The sequence below is a fragment of the Ananas comosus genome, linkage group 11, assembly GCF_001540865.1.
Source record: "Ananas comosus cultivar F153 linkage group 11, ASM154086v1, whole genome shotgun sequence".
In the NCBI taxonomy this organism is placed as follows: domain Eukaryota; kingdom Viridiplantae; phylum Streptophyta; class Magnoliopsida; order Poales; family Bromeliaceae; genus Ananas; species Ananas comosus.
The window spans coordinates 11,148,517-11,175,364 of NC_033631.1; the positions used below are offsets into that span (position 1 = coordinate 11,148,517).

General features: G+C 35.3%; 2 protein-coding genes and 1 long non-coding RNA gene across 3 annotated transcripts; all 3 read left to right on the top strand.

Moving 5' to 3' along the window:
* LOC109717070 lies at positions 308–4,163 on the top strand. The gene is made up of 2 exons (XR_002218102.1): positions 308–1,636; positions 3,083–4,163. It is a non-coding gene; the product is annotated as an uncharacterized LOC109717070 (long non-coding RNA).
* Positions 8,347–9,456, top strand: LOC109717166. The gene has a single exon (XM_020242840.1). It carries the CDS (start codon positions 8,347–8,349, stop codon positions 9,088–9,090), a length of 744 nt encoding a protein of 247 aa, XP_020098429.1. The 3' UTR covers positions 9,091–9,456.
* Positions 17,106–19,895, top strand: LOC109716917 (F-box/kelch-repeat protein At3g61590). The gene is made up of 2 exons (XM_020242533.1): positions 17,106–17,664; positions 18,332–19,895. Exon 2 carries the CDS (start codon positions 18,355–18,357, stop codon positions 19,576–19,578), a length of 1,224 nt encoding a protein of 407 aa, XP_020098122.1. The 5' UTR covers positions 17,106–17,664; positions 18,332–18,354; the 3' UTR covers positions 19,579–19,895.

Genomic DNA, 26,848 nt, shown 5'->3' on the forward strand with positions numbered 1-26,848 from the left:
AATATAATATGATTCCTTGGGAGGGCATAAGAAGTGAATTTAAAACCACATGAGGTGAGAGGAGACAAAAGGATGGAGTAAAAAGCTTTTATTCAAGTGTCGCTTAGAAGAAAGAGAGAACATCAAGAGGTGGGCTATAATTTTCTCTCTTGTGGAACTCTACTGCTACATGTTCGATAGTGCCCTAAGTTATTATTTTACCATATTGGTTGTACACTTTGATATGATGTGGCCCTCTCTCTCTTGGCTATTTAAGGGGGCACTCTTCCTGTGTGTTCCAATCCATGGACTTTTGACAACACAACAAGGGAGCCACTTCATATCTACTCTTTATTTCATTTGGGTTCTTTGATCTTTTTGTAGTCGCTTCGTCTTCTATAGTTGAAGCGACTCTCTTAACCTTCACTGGCATCTTCTCTAGTTGCTTTGACTCTCTTCTATTTGTTCATCTTCTTTTGTTGGTTTTTTTGTATTTATCAACTATGAAGTGTTTGCTAAAATAGGTTAAAATAGTAAGTCACAAATTCCTTCTATGAATATAGACACTATTGGAAGTTTGCTAGATCTCTTGTAAGCCCATGTTACCTAAACTTTGAATATGTGCTGAGGTATTTTGGAGGAGAGGAAATGATCAAAAGGATATGTCATGTTCTTTTGAAGGTTTTTTTTTTTCCCTTGGTCATAGTAGTTAAAACTAGCAAGGTGAGCATGGGCTTTTTGTATGCTTTTTTGTATGATAGAACAAATGCTTATTTTTCTCTTCGTTTTCAGTTAAGTTGCTTACCTTTTGTTGGGTTTTATATATGGCACATTACTCAGTAAGCTTAGATTGGATTAGCGAAAGAGAGCTTCCTTCAGTCCACTCATGGGTGGATTTAGGGTTTAATTAGCTGCCGACTCATTCATTCAAATACTAAGATGAAGCATCAGTTTCTTGGTAGCTGAGTGGATGATGCGGGAGGTAAGTTGGACCTTATGCTGCCTATGCTTGGACTGAAGGGAGCTCCCTTAGTTACAAACCCATGCAAACAATTATATGATATATATATATATATATGTATGCTGTACTCATCTCTATTTCACTCTTATATGTCTCTTTTGTCTGTATCTAGATATTTTGATATTTTCTGGGGAATCACTTGCAAGTTCATGCAGGATCTTATCTCAAGTAAATGCTTGTTAATTAATTACACTGCTTTTGTAGTTATGGTCATCTTATGCAATAAAGCCTTGTGAGTTTCTTGTAGGAAGTGTTTTTTTAATTTGTTCTTAGGTTTAGTTAGATTATGATCTAGTTGTTGAATTTGGCCGTAGATCTTACTCTTAGTTCAATTTATCTCTTCTCTTTTTAGTAATGTTTGTGGATTGAGTTTTGCGTTTGGTTCTTGACTCTGTGAGCTTAAGATAGCTGCATGCTTGTTTTTGAGTCATACGAAATTTCAATAATGACCTTTTTGTTGCTGTTGTTAAGTTATGAAAGTAGGTTTCAGCATGTCTCTTTCACGGGGAAAAGAAAAAGAAGTAAAAGACATGTTTCTTCATGGGTTCAGATGGATTTTATACTTCTGTAAGCCTAAGATCATGCATTTGCTCAGTTATTGTTGCAGCATACATATTGAAGAAAAGAGGATCTCTCGTAAGTGATTTCTTTGCATAATCTGCTTCAAAGTTATTGATTTGCATGTAATTTTCTCTTCCTTCACAAAGTCATATGTTTTGCTTATATTTGGTATGTATGAGGGTAGCTAGATAAATTGTAATCTTCTATGATCTTGTGAGCTATTGAATTATATAGCCCCCACCCAAGCATGCACTCTTGTAGAATACCATGCATCTATGAGAAAAAAAATGTCGACGTGTCTATTACGACTTCTATTGCACCTGAGAGGCCTATCTGGGTAGGGTATAGAAGCTCCTTGCTTCTTCTTTGCAGTCTCAAAACATTATATGAAATAACCATTTGATTGTAGCCAGAAGTTTTACTTACATCACAAGTTTTATTGAAATAATTTTTATGCTTCTATGTTATTCTTCCTGTTTTTCATTTGTATGGTCCCTTGTGTTGGCATCATTGACAGCCCTTCTCTTTGACTTATTCAAAAATTAAGGGAACTCGATTGTATGTTCTTCCTATGTATTTATTTATTGTGCGGTAGTTTCTAATTAACGAGCCATACGAAACATTGGGTTAGTCCAACGAAAATTGTTTCTGAATGTTGAGTATAGATTTTTATCATACAATAGCTTCGGGTATTTTTATAATAGGATCTTTACAATGCAAAAATTTACGTTTATTTTGTTTGTTAATTAAGTAGGGTAATGGTGTGAAGATTTAGCATAATTTGTCCGTAGCTAACATTGTCTTAATTTCTTTTGTCTTAATTCCACAAAATGACTTAACTATACCTCCATGTGCTATTCATTTCAAAATTAAATCAAATCATTTGTTTACCATCCATTGTGTACTGTGTAGGCATCCTTGTCTCATGTAGCATAGTCTACTTTTTTTCTTGAGATTGATTGTTCTAAATAATCTCAGTGGCTTGTTGTGCTAAGTTGTCATCGGAGTCTTCTGTAATGTGATCCTTGAGATGGGCAATGCTCCTTAGGCATCTAGCTCTTTTTGATTCAGTTTGTATGCTGTAATTGAAGAATTCTCTTATATATGAAGATTCATAATTAATTAAAAGTTGTCATTTCATGGCTCATCATTTATGTGGTAATTTTAATCAAGTTCATAGCGAACTTTCTTGCGGTGGCCTATGCTGCTGGGGAGTTAAATTTGTTATTTGATTTGTTTTGATTATAGTTAATAGAAAAACAAGGTCTTTGAGTGAAATATTGAATGAAGATCTGAAGTTAGCAACTGATATGGGAATGACACGGTATGCAAGTTGCTCACCTGATTTGTAATGCTGGTTACTCTTTTGAGTGTGGTTATTTGAAGTTGTGAATATATGAAATTGTAAATATTCAATCAAATGAGTAATTCTGTTCTTCTGTTCGCTGACAGGCACAAGTGTTATTCTTAAATTCTCGCATACTATATATATGATGCTTATATATTTGATTGATTTTTCAGGTTGAAGTGCATTGTAGGCGACATTAAGACTTTGTTTGGCGTGGCAGCACTGGCATTTAGGTTATCCTGTTGGATTCAGTTACAGAAGTCTCTTTGTTGAGCATTAGCGTGCATTCAGGGTTGTCTTTGCTTGATCCAGTTGTTGTGTATGATGATGAGGTGCTGTTTGCATACTCGTAGCTCAGGCCCGCATCACCGGAGCCGTGTGTACCGAGTATTTTATGTGGTCATGATGTGCTTGGGAGAATATATGAGTGTTAATTTGTTTCTATACTGCAATGCATCCTCAAAGTTGAGTAGCATGTACCAATTATATACTTACTGGAATATCTGTTTGCCTCACAAAAGCTCTGAATTGACCGCAAACCCCAACTTACAATTATAAGCAAGTTTCTCTGTGCGTTCTCCCCAGCGAGCTCGTCTTTGCATGAGCAGCTGAAGTCCTGTATTAATGCTTCTGGTTCTGAACCTCAAAAATTTCATCTGCTTTCAAACCACAAAGCTTATATTTGTCGAATTTTTTACTAGAGATGGGTTGTAGCGAATTGTGTATGTTGTTATATGCTCTATTGGTAGTCGACTTGTATGATCATTTATGTTTGCTGTGTTCATTCTACAGATTTTCCGTGATGGCGCCTTGCGTTCAGAAGATACTTAGCTGGTTACACTGCAACTCTTCATGCACCTTCAAATAGCTGTACTTGTTCTCAACCTAATGGGCCATGCAGGAGCATCTATCCGGCGGGCTTAAGAAGCGTTTGATGTTGGCCGATCAAGTTACTGTCAATATTCATTTGTAGCGGTTTAAATTTGCATGAACATCAGTTATTCCTTCGTCCTGCTTTTATCTAGTTATTCCTATGCGAAACAAAGACGTGGAGGCAATTGAATGAGTTTTTTTTTAAGAGAAAGATAGTATGCTATTTGCTTTGTTTAATTTATTTTTTAAGAAATAAACTTAGCTGGAAATGTGAATCAATTAGGATTCAAATTTGGAACTCGGTACTAATTATTTAGTCTTTTATTATTTGTGTTGGAGACGGTCAGTAATTGAATGAGATTTATCGTCAGAGACCATTTAGTCTTTTGTTATTTGTGTTGGGGACGGTCAGTAATTGAATGAGATTTATCGCCAGAGATTTGAAGTTGGATGTAATGATCTCATCTGGTGTAATTATTGGTCACAAAAAGTTGGAGTGTAATGATCTCATCTGGTGTAATTATTGACCACAAAATTGTGAGAAAAAAAGGATATCTACGGCCTTCGTTGGTGTTGTTGTCGTAACTTTATGTAAGTGAAATTTTTACAAAAACTATTAATAGAGAGAGGTGAGGGATTGTAAGTAATTTTATATTTAAGATCTTTATATGTTGGTAGAAAGATATTTTGAAAATATTTTCTTTCTTTATTATTATTATTATATGTAATTAAGATGTTATTTATCATTTGAATTGTAAGCTAATTAATTATAACAATAAAATTTCTACTGATATATAAAGTTATATGAAATTAGTATTAAGGAAAAAAGATATTGAGAGGCTAATTTTAGTATGTGTTTATCTATTTATTTATTTTTTTTTGAGAGATAGGTAGCACGTTACCTGCTTCGTTTATTTTATTTAGAAATAAACTTAGATAGAAATGTGTTTATGTATTTACGTTACCTGCTTCGTTTATTTTATTTAGAAATAAACTTAGATAGAAATGTGTTTATGTATTTGTGATTTTAATACTGGTATTTGATTTATCTTTGAATCAATACGACTGTGCATTATATACCATGCAGAGTCATATGCCATGCACAGACGTATATATAGTTTCTGATCAGTGTAAAGAAGAGATTTACGCGGATCGCTGAGTTGTCGCCTCAAGTATCTCTTATAGTTCTATGATTTCTATCCAATGCTCTTTCAAGCACCACTAGTGTTCTACTTAATTCAAAAAAATATGCTGGACAAGAAAAGTGCTTCCTCTACAAGTGCTTCTGAGCGCAGAAGATGCGAATGTTCGACGAATGATTCCGAAGCAGTAGAATGCTCGAGAGTTAGAGGAGATTGTTGGTTAGATAGGCGCAAGAAACTTTGATTATTTTTCATTATGATTTTCATTCATAGTTAAGAGTCCGGTGGCTATTATACTCTTATGAATATAAATTTTTTTGTACTTATAAATTTTTGACTGTTAAATTTATTTTTTTTGACCATTTTTATCCGTTAGATCATACTATATAACCAACCATCCACTAAATTTTAGGAGATCATTATCATTCTAACCATATATCTCTTCACCCAACGATCAAAAATTTATGAATAGAAAAGGGCCTATATTCATAATAGTCCTAAATTTTGATCCTAATAATCGGTATTAAGTGTAACTGATACCATACCGAGTTCCTGATAGAGAGGTGCTGCGCCTCTCTGAAACCGTATACTCTAACCCTAACCCAAGTGAAGTGGAGTGAATAAGAAGAGAGATGATCACATCTTGGATTACTTACACGTGTGGATTAATTGGCTAATTGCCCATCCCCATGGGCCATATGGGAGCATACATGGGGGACGAGGAGAATCTCGCACTGCACTTGGGTGGCTCTGTGGACCAATCAGAGACCTTCCCGCCACGAGGTGGTGGTACTTCTTGTTTACTTTTCTTTTCTTTCTCCATGGCTGAGCTTTTGAACTCTGCCCAAGAACACACACACACTCACTCACTCTCTCTCTCTCTCTCTCTCTCATCCAGGGACTGTACATGTTCCAATTCAAACATATATATATATATATATATATATATATATATATATATATATAGTGAGGCTACTACGCTATCGGAAGCACAGAGCCTTCCGTGCTTCCAGTTCGTTTTTTATGTTGCGACTTTCGAATCGTCGATCGGCTCCGTTAAACTTGATTTAGAGTATTTGAAGTACCTAGAAAATAAATTTTATGATTTTACGATATCATTTGCCTAGTGAACGTAGGGGCTCAAAATCAACGGCTGAAAATAAAAATCTTACAAAATATAATAATATGACATTAAAATTTTAAATCAAAGATTGATCTTGTTTTATATAGTATAACGAATTTTTTATTAAAATTTCACATGATTTGGATATTTTTACACCGTTAAACTTGCAAACGGCTTACTACGGTCATTGAAATTTGTTGATTTTGAGCCCATTTGATTACTAGACAAATGATATCGAAAAATAATAAAATTTATTTTCTAGGTACTCCAAATACTCTAGATCAAGTTTAACAGAGCCGATCGACAATGCGAAAGTCGCAACATCAAAAATGAACTGGAAGCACGGAAGGCTCCATACTTTCGATAGCATAGTAGCCTCACTATATATATATATATATATATATATACACACACACACACACACACACACGGAGGCCTCCGTGCTCCTGAGCCGTTTTCGATGATGGAATTTTCGAATCGACGATCGGCTCCGTTAGACTTGATCAAACGCATTTAAAGTTTCTAGAAAATAATTTTTGCGACTTTTTGATATCATTTATGTAGTAATCGAAAGCGTTCAAAATCAATAATTTTTAATGGTTGATATCTGCCGTTTTCAAGTTTAACGGTATAGAAGTATTCAAATTAGATAAAATTTTGATACAAAATTTTTTATACTATCTACAATAAGATTAATATTTCTGATCGAAAATTTTAGGGCTATATCACCACTTTTTATAGAATTTTTATTTTTAGCCGTTAAAAATTATTGATTTTGAATCCTTTTGATTGCTAGGTAAATGATATCGAAAAATCACAAAAATTATTTTCTAAAAACTTTAAATACGCTAGATTAACTCTAATGGAACCGATCGTCGATTTGGAAATTTCATCATCGAAAACGGCTCAGGAGCACGAAGGCCTCTGTACTCCTGAGAGCACAGCAGTCCTGCTATATATATATATATATATATATATATATATATATATATATATATATATATATATATATATATATTATACGCAAGAGCAATTGCTTTTGGTGCAATTATATATTGGGTGTTAGTATTTATTTAATTTGTTGAGAAATATGCAACAGGTAGAATATATATATCTAAATTACTTGCAAATATATATAACAAAATAAGCTCAAATTATGTCAAATATACTTGACTAAAATAGAAGCGTGCTTTTCAAATTCTATAACTTAGACTAAGAATGCGGCATGGTCACATTAAATGTGACATTTTTCGCCTTTAACTTAAAACCCCTGCATGCTTTGAAAATAGTGCTGAGATCTTAATTGTCTCGATACAAGTTTTGGGGTTGCACCCAGGTGTCACTTCCCCAATAGTTTGTTCCATTTTAACGTTGGCATGGTTGTGTAATGTGTTATCCCATTTCAAGTAGCTCCTTGATCTCCAATATGGCAATATCTTAATATTTTTAGTAGGTGTGAAAGTGTTTCAAAGTTTTATTATTTTCTGAGCCATGGTTTCTCCTACCGTGTTGGGAAAGGATTTATTAATTGTGCGTTCGGGCTTTTTTTAAATTATTATTTCCGCCCTTTGAGAGAGTGGAAGGATCATTTTTCAAAAACATGGCTCGAGTTTTAAAATGAATACATGAATTTTCGCAATTTGAAATGATAATAAGTTTATTAAATTAATTAAATTAATTTGTCCCTTGTTAATGTGAATTTGTTAAATTATTTTCTTTTTATTGTTTATCTACAAAGCATATGATAAATTTGTAATGTGAGTGAGTGAACTAGCAACAAATACCCTGGCCATCTATAGAAACATCAATCAACTAAGAATCCCTATGTGAAAAATGGATCAAATTACATGCATAAATTCGCTAAATTGAAACCCTTAAAGTCCAACCCAGTAAAACTATGAGGCCGCAAGGGCCAACTTGGATGAGATGGGCCTGAGTGATGGTGAGCCCAATTGTTTGAGAGGCCCGAATCGAAGCTCAAAGCCTCAAACCCGGGGCCGGTGCGATTCAGGTCCCCCGACGCACCCGATTACGAAATCGAAACACGAATTTGGCGCGGGCTCACCATCACCGTCCGATCAATATTTGACACCCTCGCCGTCCGTTGATTTCTCCCTCCGCTATTCTATATTGGCCCGCTTCAAGATCCCGTACCAACCCCTCTTTTTGATTCTTAAACCCCCCTTCGCGCTCTCACACTTCGCTCCTCACTACTCTCACTCGCGCGCGCTCTCTCTCCGCCTCCGCCGTGGCCGTCGCCGTCGCCGTCGCCGTCGCCATCTCCGGCGCCTCCGCAGCCATGGATTCGCAGCTCTTGGAGATCAACCTGATCTCCGCGCAGCGGCTGAAGCCGCCCCCGGGGCTCCGGCGGGTCCAGAGCTACGCCGTGGCGTGGGTCGACCCCTCGGCGAAGCTCCGGACCCGCGTGGACCGCGTCGGCGGCGAGAACCCCACCTGGAACGAGAAGTTCATCTTCCACGTCCCCGCGGGGTTCCTCGCCGACGACTCGCCCTCCGCGGTATCCGTAGAGATCTACGCCGCCGGGGGCTGGTACCTCCCCGACTCCCTCGTCGGCACCGTCCGATTACTCATCGGCAACGAGCGCCTCCTCCGCCGGCCCCGTGACGCCCCCGCCTTCGCCGCCGTCGGGATCCGCCGCCCCTCGGGGCGGATCCACGGCGTGCTCAACGTCGGCGCCGCCATCCTGAGCCGCGTCTCCCTCCGCGCCGCCGAGGCCCTCGCGTGGAGCCCCGCCGTGGGGTACCGCGACCTCATGGGCGATGAGCGCGCCCGCATCCCGCGGATCCCGTCTAGGGTTCGCACCGCCCTTAAGGACGCGAACCGCGACGCGACAACAAGCGGCCGTGGGACGAAGGAGGCGTCGGAGGAAGAGGAGGCTGCGGCGGAGGAGAGAGGGGGATCGGACGGTGGGGTGGTGTTCTGCGGCCCCTGCTTCATGCCCTTCCCCAGGAGGATTCATCTGAGCCCGTCGGATCAGAACCTCCAGATCCCGTACCCTGAGGAAAACCCTACCATCAGATGATGGACGGTCAGGATCTCTCAATCCTGATCTGCTCTGCATGTTTTAGGCATTCTCTCTTGTTGCTGCTGCTGTTCTTGCCCATTCTTTCTCTCTGTAGGTCGATTTGTTATTGCTGTGACCAAAATTCTTTTACATCTCGCGAGGATAAACTTATGCTGCTTTCAGATTCTTGAAGCTCATGTATTGATGTATAGGATTGGTGTCATTTTGAGGTCTACTTGTCCTTGGATCATTCATTTTATGTTGATATTCTACCTTAGCATTGTTGTATCTTTTCTCTTGTTTGAGATATTATGTCACACTATGGATTAGAATGAATCATCACCGTCTACGAGGGATTGTCATCAAATAACGAAGCTACAAGAAGGATCCTTGTTTGATTATCTACGTCTCCTTTATTAATGTAATTAACACTCGATTGAATGTTGACCCTATGTAGAGTCAGCTTGCTTTGTATGAAAACTTGCCAGTATTGATCTTGTTATGTATCAGTTCACGGCCTTAACTTTGAAACAGATGATTTACTTAAGTGAGGGGATGTCGGTTCATGTCCTGTTATGTCCTACATTGGTTTTCTCGAGGTTAGTTCGTAATTAGTAAAATAATTTTGACCGGTGTGGTCGTATCAATGCCTATTTGAGTTGATCAAGAAATTGTTCGTTGTTTGGTTGGTTGGGGCAAAATCATATTCTGACTAACAAGTTCTTTAAAAATTTGCTACGTTATATTATAGAATGATTGGAAAATGGTGTTCTTTACCTCTGTCAACTAGGTTATTGGAAAATGGTGTTCTTTACCTCTGTCAACTAGGTTATAGGTGTGCTAGTTGTGCTTGTGCTAGTGTGCTTGTGTTTTTGTCTGGAGGTGTGCTCGGGATCTGCTTTGTTAGAGCTAGTGCCGAGGGTGGGATTGGGATATTCTCTGTATCGTGCATGGGGGTGTGCTCGGGTATCATTACTCGCGATTTGTTTTCGTCTAAACGCTTCTGTAAATAGGGTTCATCCCTGTTTAATCAAAAAAAATATTATAGAATGATTTCTTTCTTACATTTCTTTTTGTACTTAGCAGACAGATATATATGTCCATAATTATGGCTGTAGAATATTTTTTGGCACTATTAACAGAATCAAAAGATGCATTTCATCCTTTCTACATAATTGGCTGGATACCTTCTTTAGCTTGAGCTATTTCAACCATTAATTGCATTATTTATGAGCCATTCTTTTAGTGTGGTATTAAGGTGTTCTTTCCCATCGAAACAACGTTACATCGGGGACCTTTATAAAGTTATATTCTTGATCTGACAAAGAATCTTGCCTTATACAGAGTTGAATGGATTTAATAGAACGCACTAGAGCCGACCCCACTAATATTTAGGTGCTATAAGGCTTATAAATAGTTGTTGCATTACTTTCCCAATCATATTTTATTATAACATTCAACACACGAGTTTATTAACTTATTAATTGATTTGATGTCCAAGATATTCTGTATGCTACATCTAATGAAATATGTCATATCAGTGACATCGCTATGAAAGAGAATTTGATTGTGTGCTTTCTATTATAAAATAATTTGATTGTGTGCTAACTATTATAAAATTTATGGTAATAGTAAAAGTAGTTACCTGACATTTTTTTTATCTCCAAGATTTTCAATAGAGCCAATAGATTCATTAACTGATGAGACTAGTGCTTTTATTTGCATGATGATCAGAATTTTTGATATACCTTTATAATGGATGTTTAACTAATTTATAAACCAACAAAACTGTTGCGAGTGGTTCATAAGGTGAAATGCATCTAGTTTATACGGCCTTCACAGCTGCAAACTTTCTTCTACTAAATTCTGTTTTCCATTTTTCCAATTGTTTCCATATATTCTGTACCCCCATTCATCTCATGCATACTTTGGCTAAAATTTTCAAATATTGATCTCTGTTTGACATTTGATTATGGGAATTAGGAAACATTAGCCTTTCCAACATCTGTTGTGAAAAAAATGCAGCTTGAAACAATGTTCCTCATATATTTCGTAGTGACACAAACTGATATACATGTTGAATATATAAGTATGCTCTTTGCTTAGCCATTGACTTTCATCTGCCAATCTATCAAAAATTCTGCTTTACTGCTTGATGCCAATAATGCACACATTTTTATGCATACATTTAGGCACATTTAGATTTGCTTGCATGCTCCTACATATAAAATTTATGTTTTTCTTTTTAAATATATTTGTGAATGTATGTGATATGCTTTTGCATTTTGTTTGGAACATGAGAAATCATTACATGGGTTTATTAAATAGTAAATCCGTGTATGAAATTCTTAGATTCTTTTCTAGGGCTTCCACTATCCTTATTTATCACGTGAATACGCGATACCATAATCTCTCTATTCTCAACTCTTATCCACCTACATTCTTCCATCGCCAATTTTTCCTCGTCAAATCTCTGAATCTTCAGAGAAGTTTCCTTACAGATGTTAACTCTTATCTATTTCCCTCTGGACAAGCATCACCTATTGCTAGATTTTGACTTGTTTATTTGTATATTAGAATAAGCCTCAAAGAATAAGGGCATTCCCTCTAATTGTCATGAAGAGCTTTAATTTGTAGATATCCTCTTCTCTTCATCCACAATCTGAGATTCATCCTAAAATCTGAGGACCAGCTCCTCTATCCCACATCAGAGTAGCTATTGGAAATCATAACTCTTTAAGTCCAGTGGACTTACGAAATTCCTATAAAGCTATAGTTGCAGCTAATCTATAATGGTGAGAAAATCGAAGACAAGTACGTGGAGTTTAGCTGATAGCAAGCAATATCAAGGACTCTCTCTCTCTCTCTTTCTCTCTCTCTCTCTCTCTATCTCTCTTCTTTTGCACTAATTGTTACTTTTTACAATTGGTCTTTATTTTACATACTCTTATTAGTTTGCCATTTTTCCTTGGAACAAAGATCCTACCTGTTTTTAGGTGCTTCTGAAATATCTTTTCTATTCTGTTATGAATCTTTTGGTCAGTATTACTGATGTTATTATCTCATTCTTATCATCTGTTGAAAAGTTTCCTATTGTTTTCCTTTCACATACTCGGAGCCCTCTCTCTGTAGACATCGATGGTATTGGTTTGATCGATCTGATGACCATAAAGATGCTTGTTGAATCATTCAGTCATTAATGTTGCTTTCTAACGTATTGGAGTTTACCGTGCACTTGTCTTAATGTAGTTGGTCTGTATTCTAAGATTGATTCCATTGTTTTCAACATAGATTTGCCTCTTTTGCATATGGCTTTTATTTGCTTTAGATGTTGACTTGTGTGTTATTCGTGATGATGACATATTCTGCGTATACTGCCCAAAGATTGTCCAGATTCATCTAATATAAGGCTTTGTGCCTTTAGCATTATTATTTTTATGTACAATTAGAGAAACAAATGGCCACTATAGTGTTAGAAATTAGTAGTTCTTCTTTTCTAAAGAAAAGCAATAAGATGGAAAGAGATGTTTTCTTTATGTTAATGCGCTGATTGGGCACTGCATGTTTCTGTAAAGGCGAGCCTTAAAGAATTAGTTGATGACGGGGCCACTTCACCATATGACCCACTTCACCATTAAATTTTTGCTTTGAACAACATACGCCAATTGCAATCCACATAATCTTCGATCGAAGTTGCTGCCGCCACTGCCGTTTGCTTCGTCAGGTCGTGGATATCCATTGATTCTGATACTTAAAAAATTTATTGGCTTTTATCTATAGGCCCCTGCAAATTTTCTATTTACATGTTGTAAAAATCTTGAAATCGCTCTAATTCATGTTCGTTTGGATTGCATTTTCTTACCACCAACATCTTTTTCTCGAGTATGAAGCATCAAACTTTGATCTGCGGGCTTTTTATCTTCTTAACTGAGTTTTTAATTGTATGAATGTGCTCGCATGTCGAATTAAGTTTTCATGCATACATATGGAATTTCAGATTTTCAACGGACATATGTAGCCTTATATGATGTTGTAGGGTTATACATGTAGTTTTGTCGAAAGATACTCTTATACAGGGACAACCAACCATCTGCTCCACCCAATTGAACTTGGATCCGAATCCTCTCTTTTTTGAATGGGCTCTCACTTCATCACCCAATTCCTCCACCATCTAAATTTGATGAATTGGATCTTTCGGAAAGTCGCGGCATCATCGACTTTTCATTCTTTCTATTTTTCAATTGCTTCCACTCTTCAATAGCCCTTTCCTCCCATGCGACTTCCGAGCCTTATCGAGCACTGTCACATCAAAATATTGGCTTTTATTATTGCCCTTTTTTCTTTATATATTTTGTGGAATCTGCACTTACTTTAGTTGTACTGTTGCATATACTTGTAACATTCCATAGATGACTACAACCTGTCATGAATCCTTTTCCTCAATGATGGAAAGCAAAAGCCATTTTGAGATGTGTAATGCTTAATCTGGAAGGAGCTTACCACTAAAATACCTTTTTTCTTTAAGTAAAACATGTGTTGGCATTGTCACTTTTTTTTTTTTTTTTTTTTTTTTTTTTTTTTTGAGTTTCCCCACAATCTCCTTTGAGGAATATATACTTTCTATGACTTGGATTGTTCAAATTTACTGCAAATCAGGATGAAAAATGTTAGGATTGATGCCGTTAGTCCATTATAGAATGATTTGTCAATGTAAATTGAGAATTTCTCTGACTCATAACACGTAACTTCTTGGAGTTTACAGGCGAATCAAATAGATCTGGATGTAAGGTCACAAGCTACACAAATACATGCATGTACTCACATATGCATCTTATTAGCTGAAGCCTTATATAGTTACTTATGATATGTAGTTGAAGTAAAAACAAACTTCAGGGCATCGATATCATAAGCTCTAGTTTTACATTGTTGATGACTTTTTAATGAAGAATCTCTTATTATTATTGTAAAATACTTATTTAAACTGTACTTATACATAAGTTGGACTAAATATGCCTTTTCATATACTCCAAAAAAAAGTAATCTTTATTAGATTGAGTAACGTGGTATCAGAGTTAGCCCAAACAATTTTATAGCGTATATTTTCATTCCTGTTGTCACGTGATAGGACTAGATCATCTTAACATTAGCATGCTATTTGTAAGAAGTAAATTTTTACTGTAGAAAGTAAATTTTTAGGATGCAAGGATATTTCTACTGTCCTTTTTAACATCAATATGAAACTGTTTGGGAAGCCACCGAATAGTGTAAGCAACTTCTTTGTCCTTTTTCTCATTCTGAGACACACGTCAGAGTCTCGCGGTGTCGGCCAATCCTCTTTCCTGCGCATATCCCCTCCCATAGATAACAAATTCTCTTTTCGCACATCGTATCTCCTCCAATCAATCCAAACTTAAAAAAATTAAAGGAAAAAAAAAACAGAGAGTCAAAGCAACAACAATTAATATTTATCTTATCAACCTTACATAGAACTAACAAAAAAAGTACCGATGGTTGATATTCGAAATTCTAAATTTAGAATATAATTATTTTATATTTTTAACTTGGTTTATTTTTTTAAAAGAAAAAAGCGAGACTGATAGCATGCTGTCTTTCTCTTTTTTAAAAAAGAAAAAAAATCTTAATTCACTTGGACTATGTTAGCAATACTTGCTTTTTTTTTGTTTTTTTTTTTTAGAGAAATAGGTAGTGCGCTACCCGCTTCGTTTATTTCATTTTGAAATAAATTTAGCTGGAAATGTGAATCAATTAGGATTCGAACTTGGGACCTCGGGTACCAACCACCGAGTCCTTTACCATTTGCTCTAGGGACGATCGGTATATTAGCAATACTTGTTGTGTGGAGAGTCCTTGTGAAGTAATAGTTTGTCTTTATTCTTCTCTAACCTAACTTTTTTTGTTTTCGTGGGTAAATTTTAATAGCAAAAAGGAAGGGTACAAAATGTACACATCATTATTCGCAATATGAAAGGTTTAGAGGAGCATGCCACAATTTAACTTTAAAAAGAGTGGATGAAGATGTGAGACATGAAGGTAGGTATGGAAAAAAGAAAAGGACGTCCAAGATGCCTCTACCAACCTTGAAAGGAACCTGACCTTAATCTTTGTTTAAGGATGTTAACGGATCGGATTCGGTCGAATACTCAGAAGACCGAAATAAGAGGCGTAGAAGTTATCGGGTCCAAAAAAAAGGAGCTTTACATCACCTACATGGTTGTAGAGTGAGAATGTGCCCTATGCTCTCTACAAAGCTTGGCACCGTAAAGAAAGAAAATTATATAGAACACATCCAGGATTAGGATGGACACAGATTTTGATCTACATGCATGATACAAATGTACATCATCTAATCAATCACGTGGTGTTGTGCTAGATGTGTTCCACACAATAAGCTTATAATATATCCTCTTGTTAAATAGTTATTTTTTTCTATATAGATGTATCAAAAACTGGGAGCCATAATCAATCATATTTACATCTTTGAATGCGTTGTAAAAACATGCGTTAAAATCTATTCATATTTATTTAGCATTAATGAATGAAAACATACTTGGGGTTCTTTAGGCATCAGTTTTGTTTTTTCTAATTCTGGCAAGTAAGAAACTCTTTAATGAAATTTGCAAAATAGAAACAAATTACAACCCTTAGCAGTTCAGATCAATGTGAGTAGATGCATGGATCCAAACAATTGAGGGGCCATAGTTTCAAATTTCTTGGTCTAATTCCTTTCAGCATTCAAAACCAAAATAAAAAATTTGAACTAGAAGGAAAATCTATGCAGCCAAATATTTCTATTTCTATATGAACATTTAAGGTGCAAGAAAACAATAATACTATATAACCATATATAATAAACTTACAAGTCATTAATTATTAATTTATAGATATTCTTCAGTTAATATTTGAAACAAAGGCAAACTTCAAATAAGGAGAAAGTTTTCCATGAAATATTCTTACAATATTATAGCCTCTCATATTTGTAAAGTAAGATGCAAAAATTAAAAAAATATATATATAAAAAAATAATGTTAACAAGTCATTACTCTGCACTACTGTAATTAATTGGCTTGTGCTGTGGTGCATCTTAATGATGTGAGCCTAGATTTTTTTAATTTATTTTTTAATCTTTTTTAATTTTTATCCCAAGTACACAACAATAGCCCCCCTAATACCACAGCACACAAAAAGTGAAAAAAATAATTAACCAAAAAGCTTAAAAAGTAGAGAGAGGGACCAAAGTTTTTCTCCATTTATTTTTAAAGTTTTGACAAAGTAAAAAGAAAAAGGAAAAAAAAAAAAAGAGAAAGAAGAACAAAAAAGGGGAGGAAACCAAAGTTGGCCCTTTATGTAGCTAGTCCAAAAGATTGGTTAAATTGCATTAACTAGTCCCTGAGCTTTGAGTCAATTTTCATTTTGGTCTAAAAAATAAAGCTTGGTAAAATTGAAATATGTGATAGTAGTATAAAGATATGTTGATGCACCTTGTGGAGGCAGTAGCTTTTTTTTAATATTAAATATATAAAAAATTAAAGTGGTTTATTAACGTGAGAGTTTGAGAATCAAGATAAAACATAGTAAAACATAAGGAGACTAGTGGCGCAATTTACACTCTAAAAAATAACAATATTATTATCTCCCCCAAAAAAAAAACAATATTATTCATACATTTCAAAAATAATGTATTTCCTGCATCACACTTATCTGTAAATTTTTTTGACTTATATATAATGCGGTAAATAAAAAAATATTATTCATTAAATAGATGAGTATAAATCATACACTTTTTTTTTGTGAGAGAGATAGGTAACATGCTACCGATTCATTTATTTTATTAAGAAATAAACTTAGATAGAAATATAAATCAACTAGAATTCGAACTTAAAACCTCGGGTATCAATCATCAAGTCCTTTGCCACTTGCGCTAAGGACCGTCGGTAAATCATACACTTTGTAGTGGTGGGGATGTATGGGTAACTATATTTTGCTCTCAACACAATCATATAAATATACTCTCCATAAACATTACATTACACAACATGTCCTCTCTCTCTCTCTCTTCTCTTGAGACCTCTGCCACTTCAGAGAGAGAGAGAGAGAAAGGGAAGAGAAAACCACTTCGGGGTTTGGTTTTGGCCCGTGCCTGTCGTTTTGTGTTTCTTAGCCGTGCTTAAAACCACTGTTAAAAACAACTGTTTCATCTCTCTCTCTCTCTCTCTCTCTCTCTCTCTCTCGCGCGCGCGCGCTTCGATTCCTCTCTATTTTCGATCTCGATCCCGAAGCGCACAAACATTATCTCTCCATGTGGTCCTTTTTGCTCCTTATTCTCCTCTCCTCCGAAGCGTGGGGTGCGCTACGACGCGGACCCGTGTGGTTTTCCTGGCTTGTAGTGGTCATACGCGCGTAAAAGAGCCACCTTTGCTTCGTTTCACCACCATTTCCCTCCCCCCCCTCATCCGAGCTTTGTGGCGAAATCGCGAAGAACCCTTCTTTTGAAACGGGTGTTCGGATTGGGAGAAGCCCAAAAGGCGTGATCTTGGGGGGTCTTCTCCTTTTGCTGTATCTTATCCTGTTGAGGTATCGGAGAAAACCCATTTCTCCTTTTCCCCCCTCTGTTTCACCTTTTTTTTTTTTTATATATGCTACGAATTTGGCTCTTTTCCTTTTTATCTTATGTTTTGCATCATCCCATTAGTAGTGGGTTCCATTTTGCAAGTTTTATCAGTGTGTCCAAGTATAATTAGTTACCATGGCGCTTTTTAGGGTTTGATCATTGTGGCAGGTCACTACTTTGTCTCTTTTTGGTGGTCATCTTAAATAAAAAAACAAGCTTTGAATAGTTTAAGTGGTTGTAGTAGTTGAAAGCTCCATTTCTATGGGCATGTTACAATACTTATCATGTTAATGTCATTTGGTCCATTTACAGGGTTATATTTCCATCACTGTGGGTTGTCTTTGAGTAGTCCTGGTCCATGCCTTAAAAAGTTTAATGTTATTGATTCTAACTTTATTTATTAAAAAGAATTTGTTCCATAGTTTCGATTTCTCGATGATTGAAAGTGATTGGGGTCCTCATATGTCGTTTTCTAACCTAGAATAATTTGCGCCCAGCATCAAGTTATCTATTTCGTCGAGGAAGATGTCGAATTATCTGTCCTTCGATAGCGAAATCTGGAATGCTATTCTGTTTATTTTGTTTCTTCGTCTTTCCTTTTTCGTTGGATTTCATGGACTTACTTTTCAGGTAATTCGAGTTTCGCGTCATATATGATTGCTCTCATGGATGATGAGTTATCATGGGAGTCTCTCTCCACAGACCATTTCGCGAGTGATATGATCAACTTCAGAACGGTTCCCGAGCGAAACGATGGAGAAGAACAATTCATGGTTTCGCTGGATAGCATTCTGCCGGATGATTTATTAGAGAAAATACTCTCCTTTTTACCCGTCGCGAGCATAGTTAGAGCTACATCCGTTTGCAGAAGATGGCGCGATATAGTCCGCTCAAGGAGGTTTCTATGGGCCAACAAGTCACCTCAAAAGCCGTGGTACTTCATGTTTACATGCAACGACGCTGCCGCTGGGTATGCGTATGATCCCATCTTCAGAAAATGGTATAACGTCGGTCTCCCTTGCATTGAGAAAAGCAATTGGTTTATCGCTTCGTCTTGTGGGTTAGTTTGCTTTATGGACTACGATAGCAGGAGCCGCATCTTCGTTTGCAACCCAATTACTAGAGATTCGGTTAAGCTTCTCGAACCACCTGGTGCGAAATTCCCTGACTATAGTACGCTTACTATATCTGTTGACCGATCTTCTTACGACTACACTGTTGCAGTGGCAAAATCAAAACAAATTCCTGGCGATTTTCTTCAGTGGGACTTCTCGATACACATGTACGATTCAAAAAGTCGAAATTGGATCACTTCTATTGAGGAGGTTTTTATGGGTTGGAGAGGAGGCGATGATAGTGTGATTTGTAATGGAATATTGTATTGCTTGGTCCATTCGACTGGCATATTGGGCAGTTCCAACTTTCGTCATAGCCTCATCATCTACGATCTAGCGGCTCGGTCTTCTCGCACTTCCTTGATGCACGATTCGATCCCGGCCCCTTGTTCTCTCACCTGCGGCCGGCTGATGAATTTAAAGGAGAGGCTGGTTATGGTCGGCGGGATAGCGAAGAACGAAAGGCCGGATATCATTAGAGGAATAGGAATTTGGGAGCTCTATGACAATAAAGAGTGGCGAGAGGTGGCCCGGATGCCCCACAAGTTTTTCCAAGGGTTTGGTGAGTTTGACGATGTTTTTGCGAGCAGTGGGACGGATGGCCTTATATACATACAGAGCTACGGGGCGACTGCGTTGCTTGTTTTTGACATGAGCCAGAAGCAATGGAGATGGTCGGTGAAGTGTCCCGTGACTAAACGGTTTCCTCTGCAGCTATTTACAGGTTTCACCTTCGAACCTAGGCTTGAAGTTGGCCCCTGAGTTCGAATCTCCTCTCAAGCAAAGTTTTGTGGATTTGACTAGTTGCCTACGAAGTTCTTTTTCTTTCGGAGAGACACTTAGAAAGGTTTTATTACTTTTGAGGGGCTTATAGGAGTTGCTGACTGGTATAGGTATCAGTGACAAAATCTTTCTGATGATTTTTGTTCTTTCATATGTTTGTCGGTGGAGCATTCTGTGTTTTTTTACTTTGGCATAGTGTTGATCTATAGAATGGCAGAAATGCTGCCTCACTTTTTCCTTGTATCCTTTCTTTTTTTTCAAAAATAATCCATACGTCGGCTTTTTACAGCTTGTCTCGCTGGAATCGCTTTCATATCTTGTCTACTTGCATTCCACTTACTACAGCTTTATACTAAAATTTCTTAAGATTTAAGTCTAGTCTCTGTTTCCTTCTTTATCTCTATTCCTGCTGTACAAATGGGATGATGCTTTGTGGGTATAGATAGTACTAACCAGAGAAATTATCAAGTATTTTGCAATATATATTTTTTTCTGTTTTATCTCTCATATCTGAGCAACCAGTTCTTTGTAATTAATTCAGATGTTCACACAAGGTTGGTTGTGCCTCTGAATGATATTCTGCAGAAAAAGAAGAGAACACTAATCTTGCCAAATTTGTTAATTACTTGGAGGAATGGCCTTGCCAGTTGTTTACAAAATATTATTAAATGGAATTTATATTCTCTTTCAATTGTAAAATATTTTAGTTTCTGATGGTCATAAATTCTTCAGTGATGTATAAATAGTGTGCAGGGATCATTGATAGAGTTTCAGCTCTGTAGCAGTAATTAAAGCAAGTCATGCTTGCCATATGAGGCCTTTGTTATGTCCAATTTATGGTCATATACATGGATTATAGGGGTGGCAATCCAGCTCGCTGTTCGCGAGCCAGCTCATGTTCGGCTCGAAATAAGCTCGAGATCGGACGCTTTAACAAAGGATTTCACTCGGTTATTAATAAAAAGTTGAAGACAGACTGGGTCGGCTTTCCGCATCGTGTTCGCTCCGATATACACTCGAAAAAGTACATATAATTTTATATTATATAATTTATTTAATATATATTTTTTTATAATAAATAAATATATATATAATTATATATTTATTATATTATAATTTTAGCAAATAATAAAAATATAATTGGAGTTTTAATTATAAAAAGACTGACTTTATATGTAAGTTCAACTATAGATCAAAGCCTAATAGATAAGATTTATAATTATTTTTATATTAATATTTAATCTAATTTTTTTTTTAATTATTTTGTCGTGGCAGGCGAGGGGTCGGAGCCAGCGGTGTGTTGGCGTAGGCCGTTAATCACGAGCCGAACACGAGCTGAATTTTTCGGCTCGATACTTTAACGAGCCAGCTCGTGTTCGGGTCGTTTAATAAACGAGCCGAACACAAGCCGACCCCAGCTCGCTCGTGTTCGGCTCGTTTACACCCCTACATGGATAGGCCAGGCCTGCATACTACATAGATCAAAACAAGGTAGGGAATAAAGCGTTTTGTTTGATAGAGACACAGCAAATTGTAAAAGGGAAATGCAATTATGCAGCTCTTTTTAAGATGATGGGTTGTTACCTAATATAATATAATTAGCTGTGGAGAATCCAAAAGGCACATTGGGTATTGGAATTTTTGGTTAAGGAGATGCTGCTCTTCTTCCAGAAGCCAAAAGCAAGAACTGGCTTTTGAAGCTTGTAGTTTGTAAGATATTAGAGCCAAAAGAACACTTCATGGGTGGGGTGTGACATGCATTATCTTTTGATGTGAACTTAGATTTAAAGAGAAAAAACGAGAAGTGGGGATCTTTGGTCTCAATGTCTAATTGTAAACCAATAAAGGATTCAGTTGCATGTTTTTGAAAATAAAGGTGTCAAAAGAGATAAAAAGAATTTTGCATTTTGTGCTAACTTTTGGTTTATGTCCGTGACATAGCATGTTACGGATACAACTCTCTATGAAGCTCTTAAAATTATTATTATTATTTTTTGCTACAATCAGAGATAAATCCTATTTTACATGCCAAAATTTGTTCTAAATTGAATCAACTTCATTATACCTTACGAGTCTTTGACTCTTTTCATAATAGCAATTGGCTAATTGTAAACTTTTCAGCAGCAATATATAAGTTTATCCAAAGATATTATTAAATCCCTTAGCCCTTCTCTTTCCAAAGGTACTTTTGGAGGGGTTACTTTTCTAATTGAAAAAGCAATAGGGACAAGTAAATAAAAATTGAGCAATACTACGTACCCATACACACTATCTATAGATATAAAACTTGCACCCATAGGCTTTTGAAAAATGCTAAGTTTACAACTCAAATTTGTTGTAATTCCTACAACCTCTCATCCAAAGAGTTATAGAATTTGCCAATCTCTTTTTGAATTTTAGTATTAAAAAAAAATGATGAGACAAGAAGGAGAAAAGAGGGAGTTGGATGGGTGAGGTTGTAAGATTACAATTTTCTATTTTTAAAATTTGTTGAAAAATTCGGCTTAAAAAAGAGATTCAGTATAAAATATAAAATATAAGATAATCTATATTTAAACATAAAAATTATAAATTTTTTATTCAGATTTTCAATAATTCATGAATAATTTACGAATAATTTGTAAATTATTCGCGAATTATTCGGTTGGCCTAAAAATTCGCGAATAATTTTTTTTTTTGGAAAAAATTCGTAAACGGACCGTTTAATTTGGATTTTTAATAACTCGCGAATTAACTAACAAAGTTCTAAACTAACTACTTATTATAAATGTTCAATATATAATCCTTTTATCAACAGTTCTTTATTTCGAATTGTGCGATGGGTAGCACGTATATTGCATGTAAGATTTGAATAACTAAGGTGTAAGAAGATGATGAATAAATATTGTTTCATCTTGTTCTAACACTAAACTTATACACGTGTATTGTGTTTTTTACTCGCAAACAATATGCAGGCCATGCCAGATCAGTTTCATTGGGTCTTGGTTATCTTGGGCCCCAAACAAAGTTCGGTTCGGGCTCCCGAGTTTGGCCTGCAGTTTTTCCATTTGACCCGGCTCGACCATTTTGGGTCGCACTCATGTTCAAACTAGATGTAAAATTTCCGGATTGGATCGGACTTTGAATCAGACAAATGAACCCGATCCGAAGTTAGGATCGACCCGGACCCTGCTTTGGCCCAGCCTTGGTTCATTTGAGTTCAGAACAAAGCCATGTGATAGGTTGTACGCTAGTACTTTTTCATACAATCTATAAATTAAATTTAATCTGATTAGATTTTGATCTGCTTTAGATCAGCCATTTATCAACCTGGACTGATTTTTTTTTTTTTTTTTTTTTTTTTTTTTTTTTTTTTTTTTTTTTTTTTTTTTTTTGTTGATTCATTTTTAGGAGAAGATTTGGTTCAACTTGGGTCATGGCCGATGCATGGGTTGAACCAGTGGAGAAGTAAATGAATATATGTGAGTTGAGCTACTTTCGACAGTATCCAGTACAGTCGACTAAAAGCTTAATGATTTATACCCGAAATTGTAAGTTCGAAATCTAATTGATTCACATTGAAGTGAGTAACTTGTTATCTTTCTTTTAAGAAAAGTAAGCATAAAATTTTTGCCCTTGAATCTATACATAATAAATAAATGGAAGAAGCTATATCTAAGTCGGATAAGTATGATCTAATTAGTGACATGTTTTGCTTGTAAAAATAAATGAAGCTAGTATTTTCTCACTGCATTTTTCTTCACCGCATGCGGAATACTCGGTCCGTAATCCAAACAGAGTTGAAGAGAGAAAAAAACAAAGCTTGATATATATCTAGAGTTGATTCACCAACTATAAACTATGGTATTTAGGAAGAAATTAGAGGCTAATTAAGCAAGTTTTATCGACTAACGTGTGTTCCGAAACAAGCCAAGTGATTAGCGTGGCGGCTTTTGACTCACGGAAGCAGATTTCCACAATCTTGCCGACGGGCCGTCTCTGTCGCATTATCTTCAGTCATTTTCTCTCTCACTCTTAAAAAAAATAATAAGAAGAAGAAGAAAAAAGAGAACCTGTCATTAAAACGTGCATGTGTTTTTGAAGTTTTGGTGTCCAAACTTAAGTCTATTCTGGGATTGAACGTTGCATCGATCTTCCATGGAAAATACTGTTTTTCTTCATCTGCTTGTCTCTTACGCTTCGAGGACTCCCCACCAAGTTTCAGAGCATGGTGTACATGAAAAGAATTTTTCATCCTAGAACTCTAGCTTTAATTAGAACCCTTTGCGTTTACATTTTACAATACATTGTGTAAGATGAGAAAGTATGGCGAGAAAATATTCAGTTTGCAATGAATGGTGTTTAATTTGTAAATTGTAATAAATATTCAGTTACCGTATAGTTTCTATGGTTCTACTGAAAAAATAAATAAGTATAGTGTTATCTATGTATTTTTGTCCCAACTATTTTTGATCCAATAATGTGAGTGATACTTTTGAATACCAAATAAATCATATTGGCCTGGCTTCTGAAATAGTACTCTCTATAATCACCTAAGCAATGTATAATAGCACCAATGACTTAATGCTATTAATATTATTCTAGCCTAATTCACTTTCTCTTTCTCTCTCTATATATATAGAGAAAGAGAGAGAGCTAGGCTGGTATATTATACGTAGCACGGAGGCCTTCGCACTACCAAGTTGTTTTCAATATTGCGGCTTCCAAATTGACGATCAGCTCCGTTAGACTTGATCCACACTATTAAAAGTATTTGAAAACTAGATTTTATAATTTTTCGGCATTATTTACCTATCAAACGAGTAGTCTAAAAATGAACGGCTGAAAATAAAAATTTCATAACCAATGATGATAAAAGACTTGAATTTAAGATCGGATGCAATGATCTTACTCTAAATAGTGAAAAGAATTTTTTATAAAAATTTCATCAAATTTGGATTGTTTACACCGTTAAATTCACAAACGTATCACATCTACCATTAAAATTGTTAATTTTGAGACCTTTTCATCACTAGCCAAATGATGTCGAAAAATGATAAAATTTAGTTTTCAAATACTTTCAATAATATAGATCAAGTCTACGGAGCCGATTGTCGATTTGGAAGCCGCAACAATTTGGTAGAACGGAGGCCTCTGTAATACTGATAGTATACAAGCCTAACTCTCTCTCTCTCTCTCTACATATATATATATATATATATATATATATAGAGTTGAGCTAGGATACTTTTACAAGTATCATCCCCATGGTGCTATTAGGTTTTTAGCCATTGGATCTACTCCTTGATTACTAATAGTCCTTGGATCAAACACTATTCCGCCTACCACCACCTACCACCACCTACCACCATCATCTCAACCTCACATCTCTCCATCCAAGGGCTAAAAACACTAAAGCACCACCCAAGTGATACTTGTAAAAGTATTCTAGCTCCACTCATTTTATATATATATATATATATATATATATATATATATATATATATATATAAAACTAGACTGGAATATTATCAATAGCACCAAGTTATACCAAGTTATTTGTGCTATTAGTTTTTTAGTCCTTGGAGTGAGAAATGTGCGGTTAGGATGATGTGGGCCTACTAGGGTTGAATTGGTGGTTAGTTAAATAATCTAACGGGTAAAAATAATCAAAAGGATTAATCTAACGGCAGAAAACTTAATAGCACCAAGTGCTTGATATCGATGCTATTGATGGCATAGCAGCCTCTCTCTCTCTCTCTCTCTCTCTCTAGATCTAAAGAGGTTTGCACTGGACAAGAAGTTTTAAACCCGCCCTCTGATTGAGACACATAACAAAATCTTTAAATTTCGTGGACCAGATTCAATAAATCTTCCAATTCCAACATTTATGATCTGACCCAGTATTTCTTAGAGGAGAGTTTCGCTGCATCTACTCGATCCCAATCTCAAGCATGATCAGGTAAAGCACTACCAAAATTCTACGTACCAAGGAAGTTGTTGACTATCTCGAGAAGGAGAGAGGCCAACTTTTCTTTCTTCTTCTTTTTTTTTTTTTCTTTTTTTTTTTTTCGTTTCTAGCAATAAATTTGTGCGTAAAAATTTGGCATATTTCCTATTCTTAGCATTTATTTTAAATGAATCTAAAAATTTAAACATAATTGGCTACTTAGATTGTAAAATTTAAATAAATTGATATATAGCTTTGTTTCGCATCTTAATATCTATCTAATTTCTGCAGCTCGCAAAATATATATAAAAAATTATGTGAGCAAGATATTTTATTTTGCTAATACCAAAAAATTGGTCGATAGTTTTTAACATAATGTTATTTAATTTAGATAATCCTTCTATATATATATTAATAATAACTAATTTTATCTGTTAATTTATATTTTCGAAAGTTTAACAGTTAATAATTATTCAAAATTTTTGTTCCGTATGAAACTGCAGCAAAATATAAAAGGATACGTAATAGATGTAGGTTTTTTTTTTTTTTTTTTTTTTTTTTTTTTTTTTTTTTTTTTTTTTTTTTTTTTTTTTTTTTTTTTTTTTTTTTTTTTTTTTTTTTTTTTTTTTTTTTTTTTTTTTTTTTTTTTTTTTTTTTTTTTTTTTTTTTTTTTTTTTTTTTTTTTTTTTTTTTTTTTTTTTTTTTTTTTTTTTTTTTTTTTTTTTTTTTTTTTTTTTTTTTTTTTTTTTTTTTTTTTTTTTTTTTTTTTTTTTTTTTTTTTTTTTTTTTTTTTTTTTTTTTTTTTTTTTTTTTTTTTTTTTTTTTTTTTTTTTTTTTTTTTTTTTTTTTTTTTTTTTTTTTTTTTTTTTTTTTTTTTTTTTTTTTTTTTTTTTTTTTTTTTTTTTTTTTTTTTTTTTTTTTTTTTTTTTTTTTTTTTTTCTGAGAAAAAGGTAATATGCTATCCATTTTATTTATTAAAATGATGAATTAAGTGAAATAAGGTGAGGCAGCGAAGGCCTCATTATGGGCGTACCGCCCGAAAAAAAAAAAAACCTCTAGCGATTACAGAAGCAGCGATTGGTAGAAAGGAATTGTTCCCATAGGTTCATCCAACAGTTGATCTTATGGACCGTAGACAAGGAATTGGGCAGGGTTTTTCTAAAGATTACATCATTCCTGACATTCCAGATGATCCACCATCATATAAGTCGATTTTATCGTGAACTTTTCGTCCGGGCTTCACTGCAATTAACACTATCTGGTCTCTGCTCAGGTCTGAAATTGAATAGTCACTCCAAAAGCGCGGAAAAATTCAGGCAC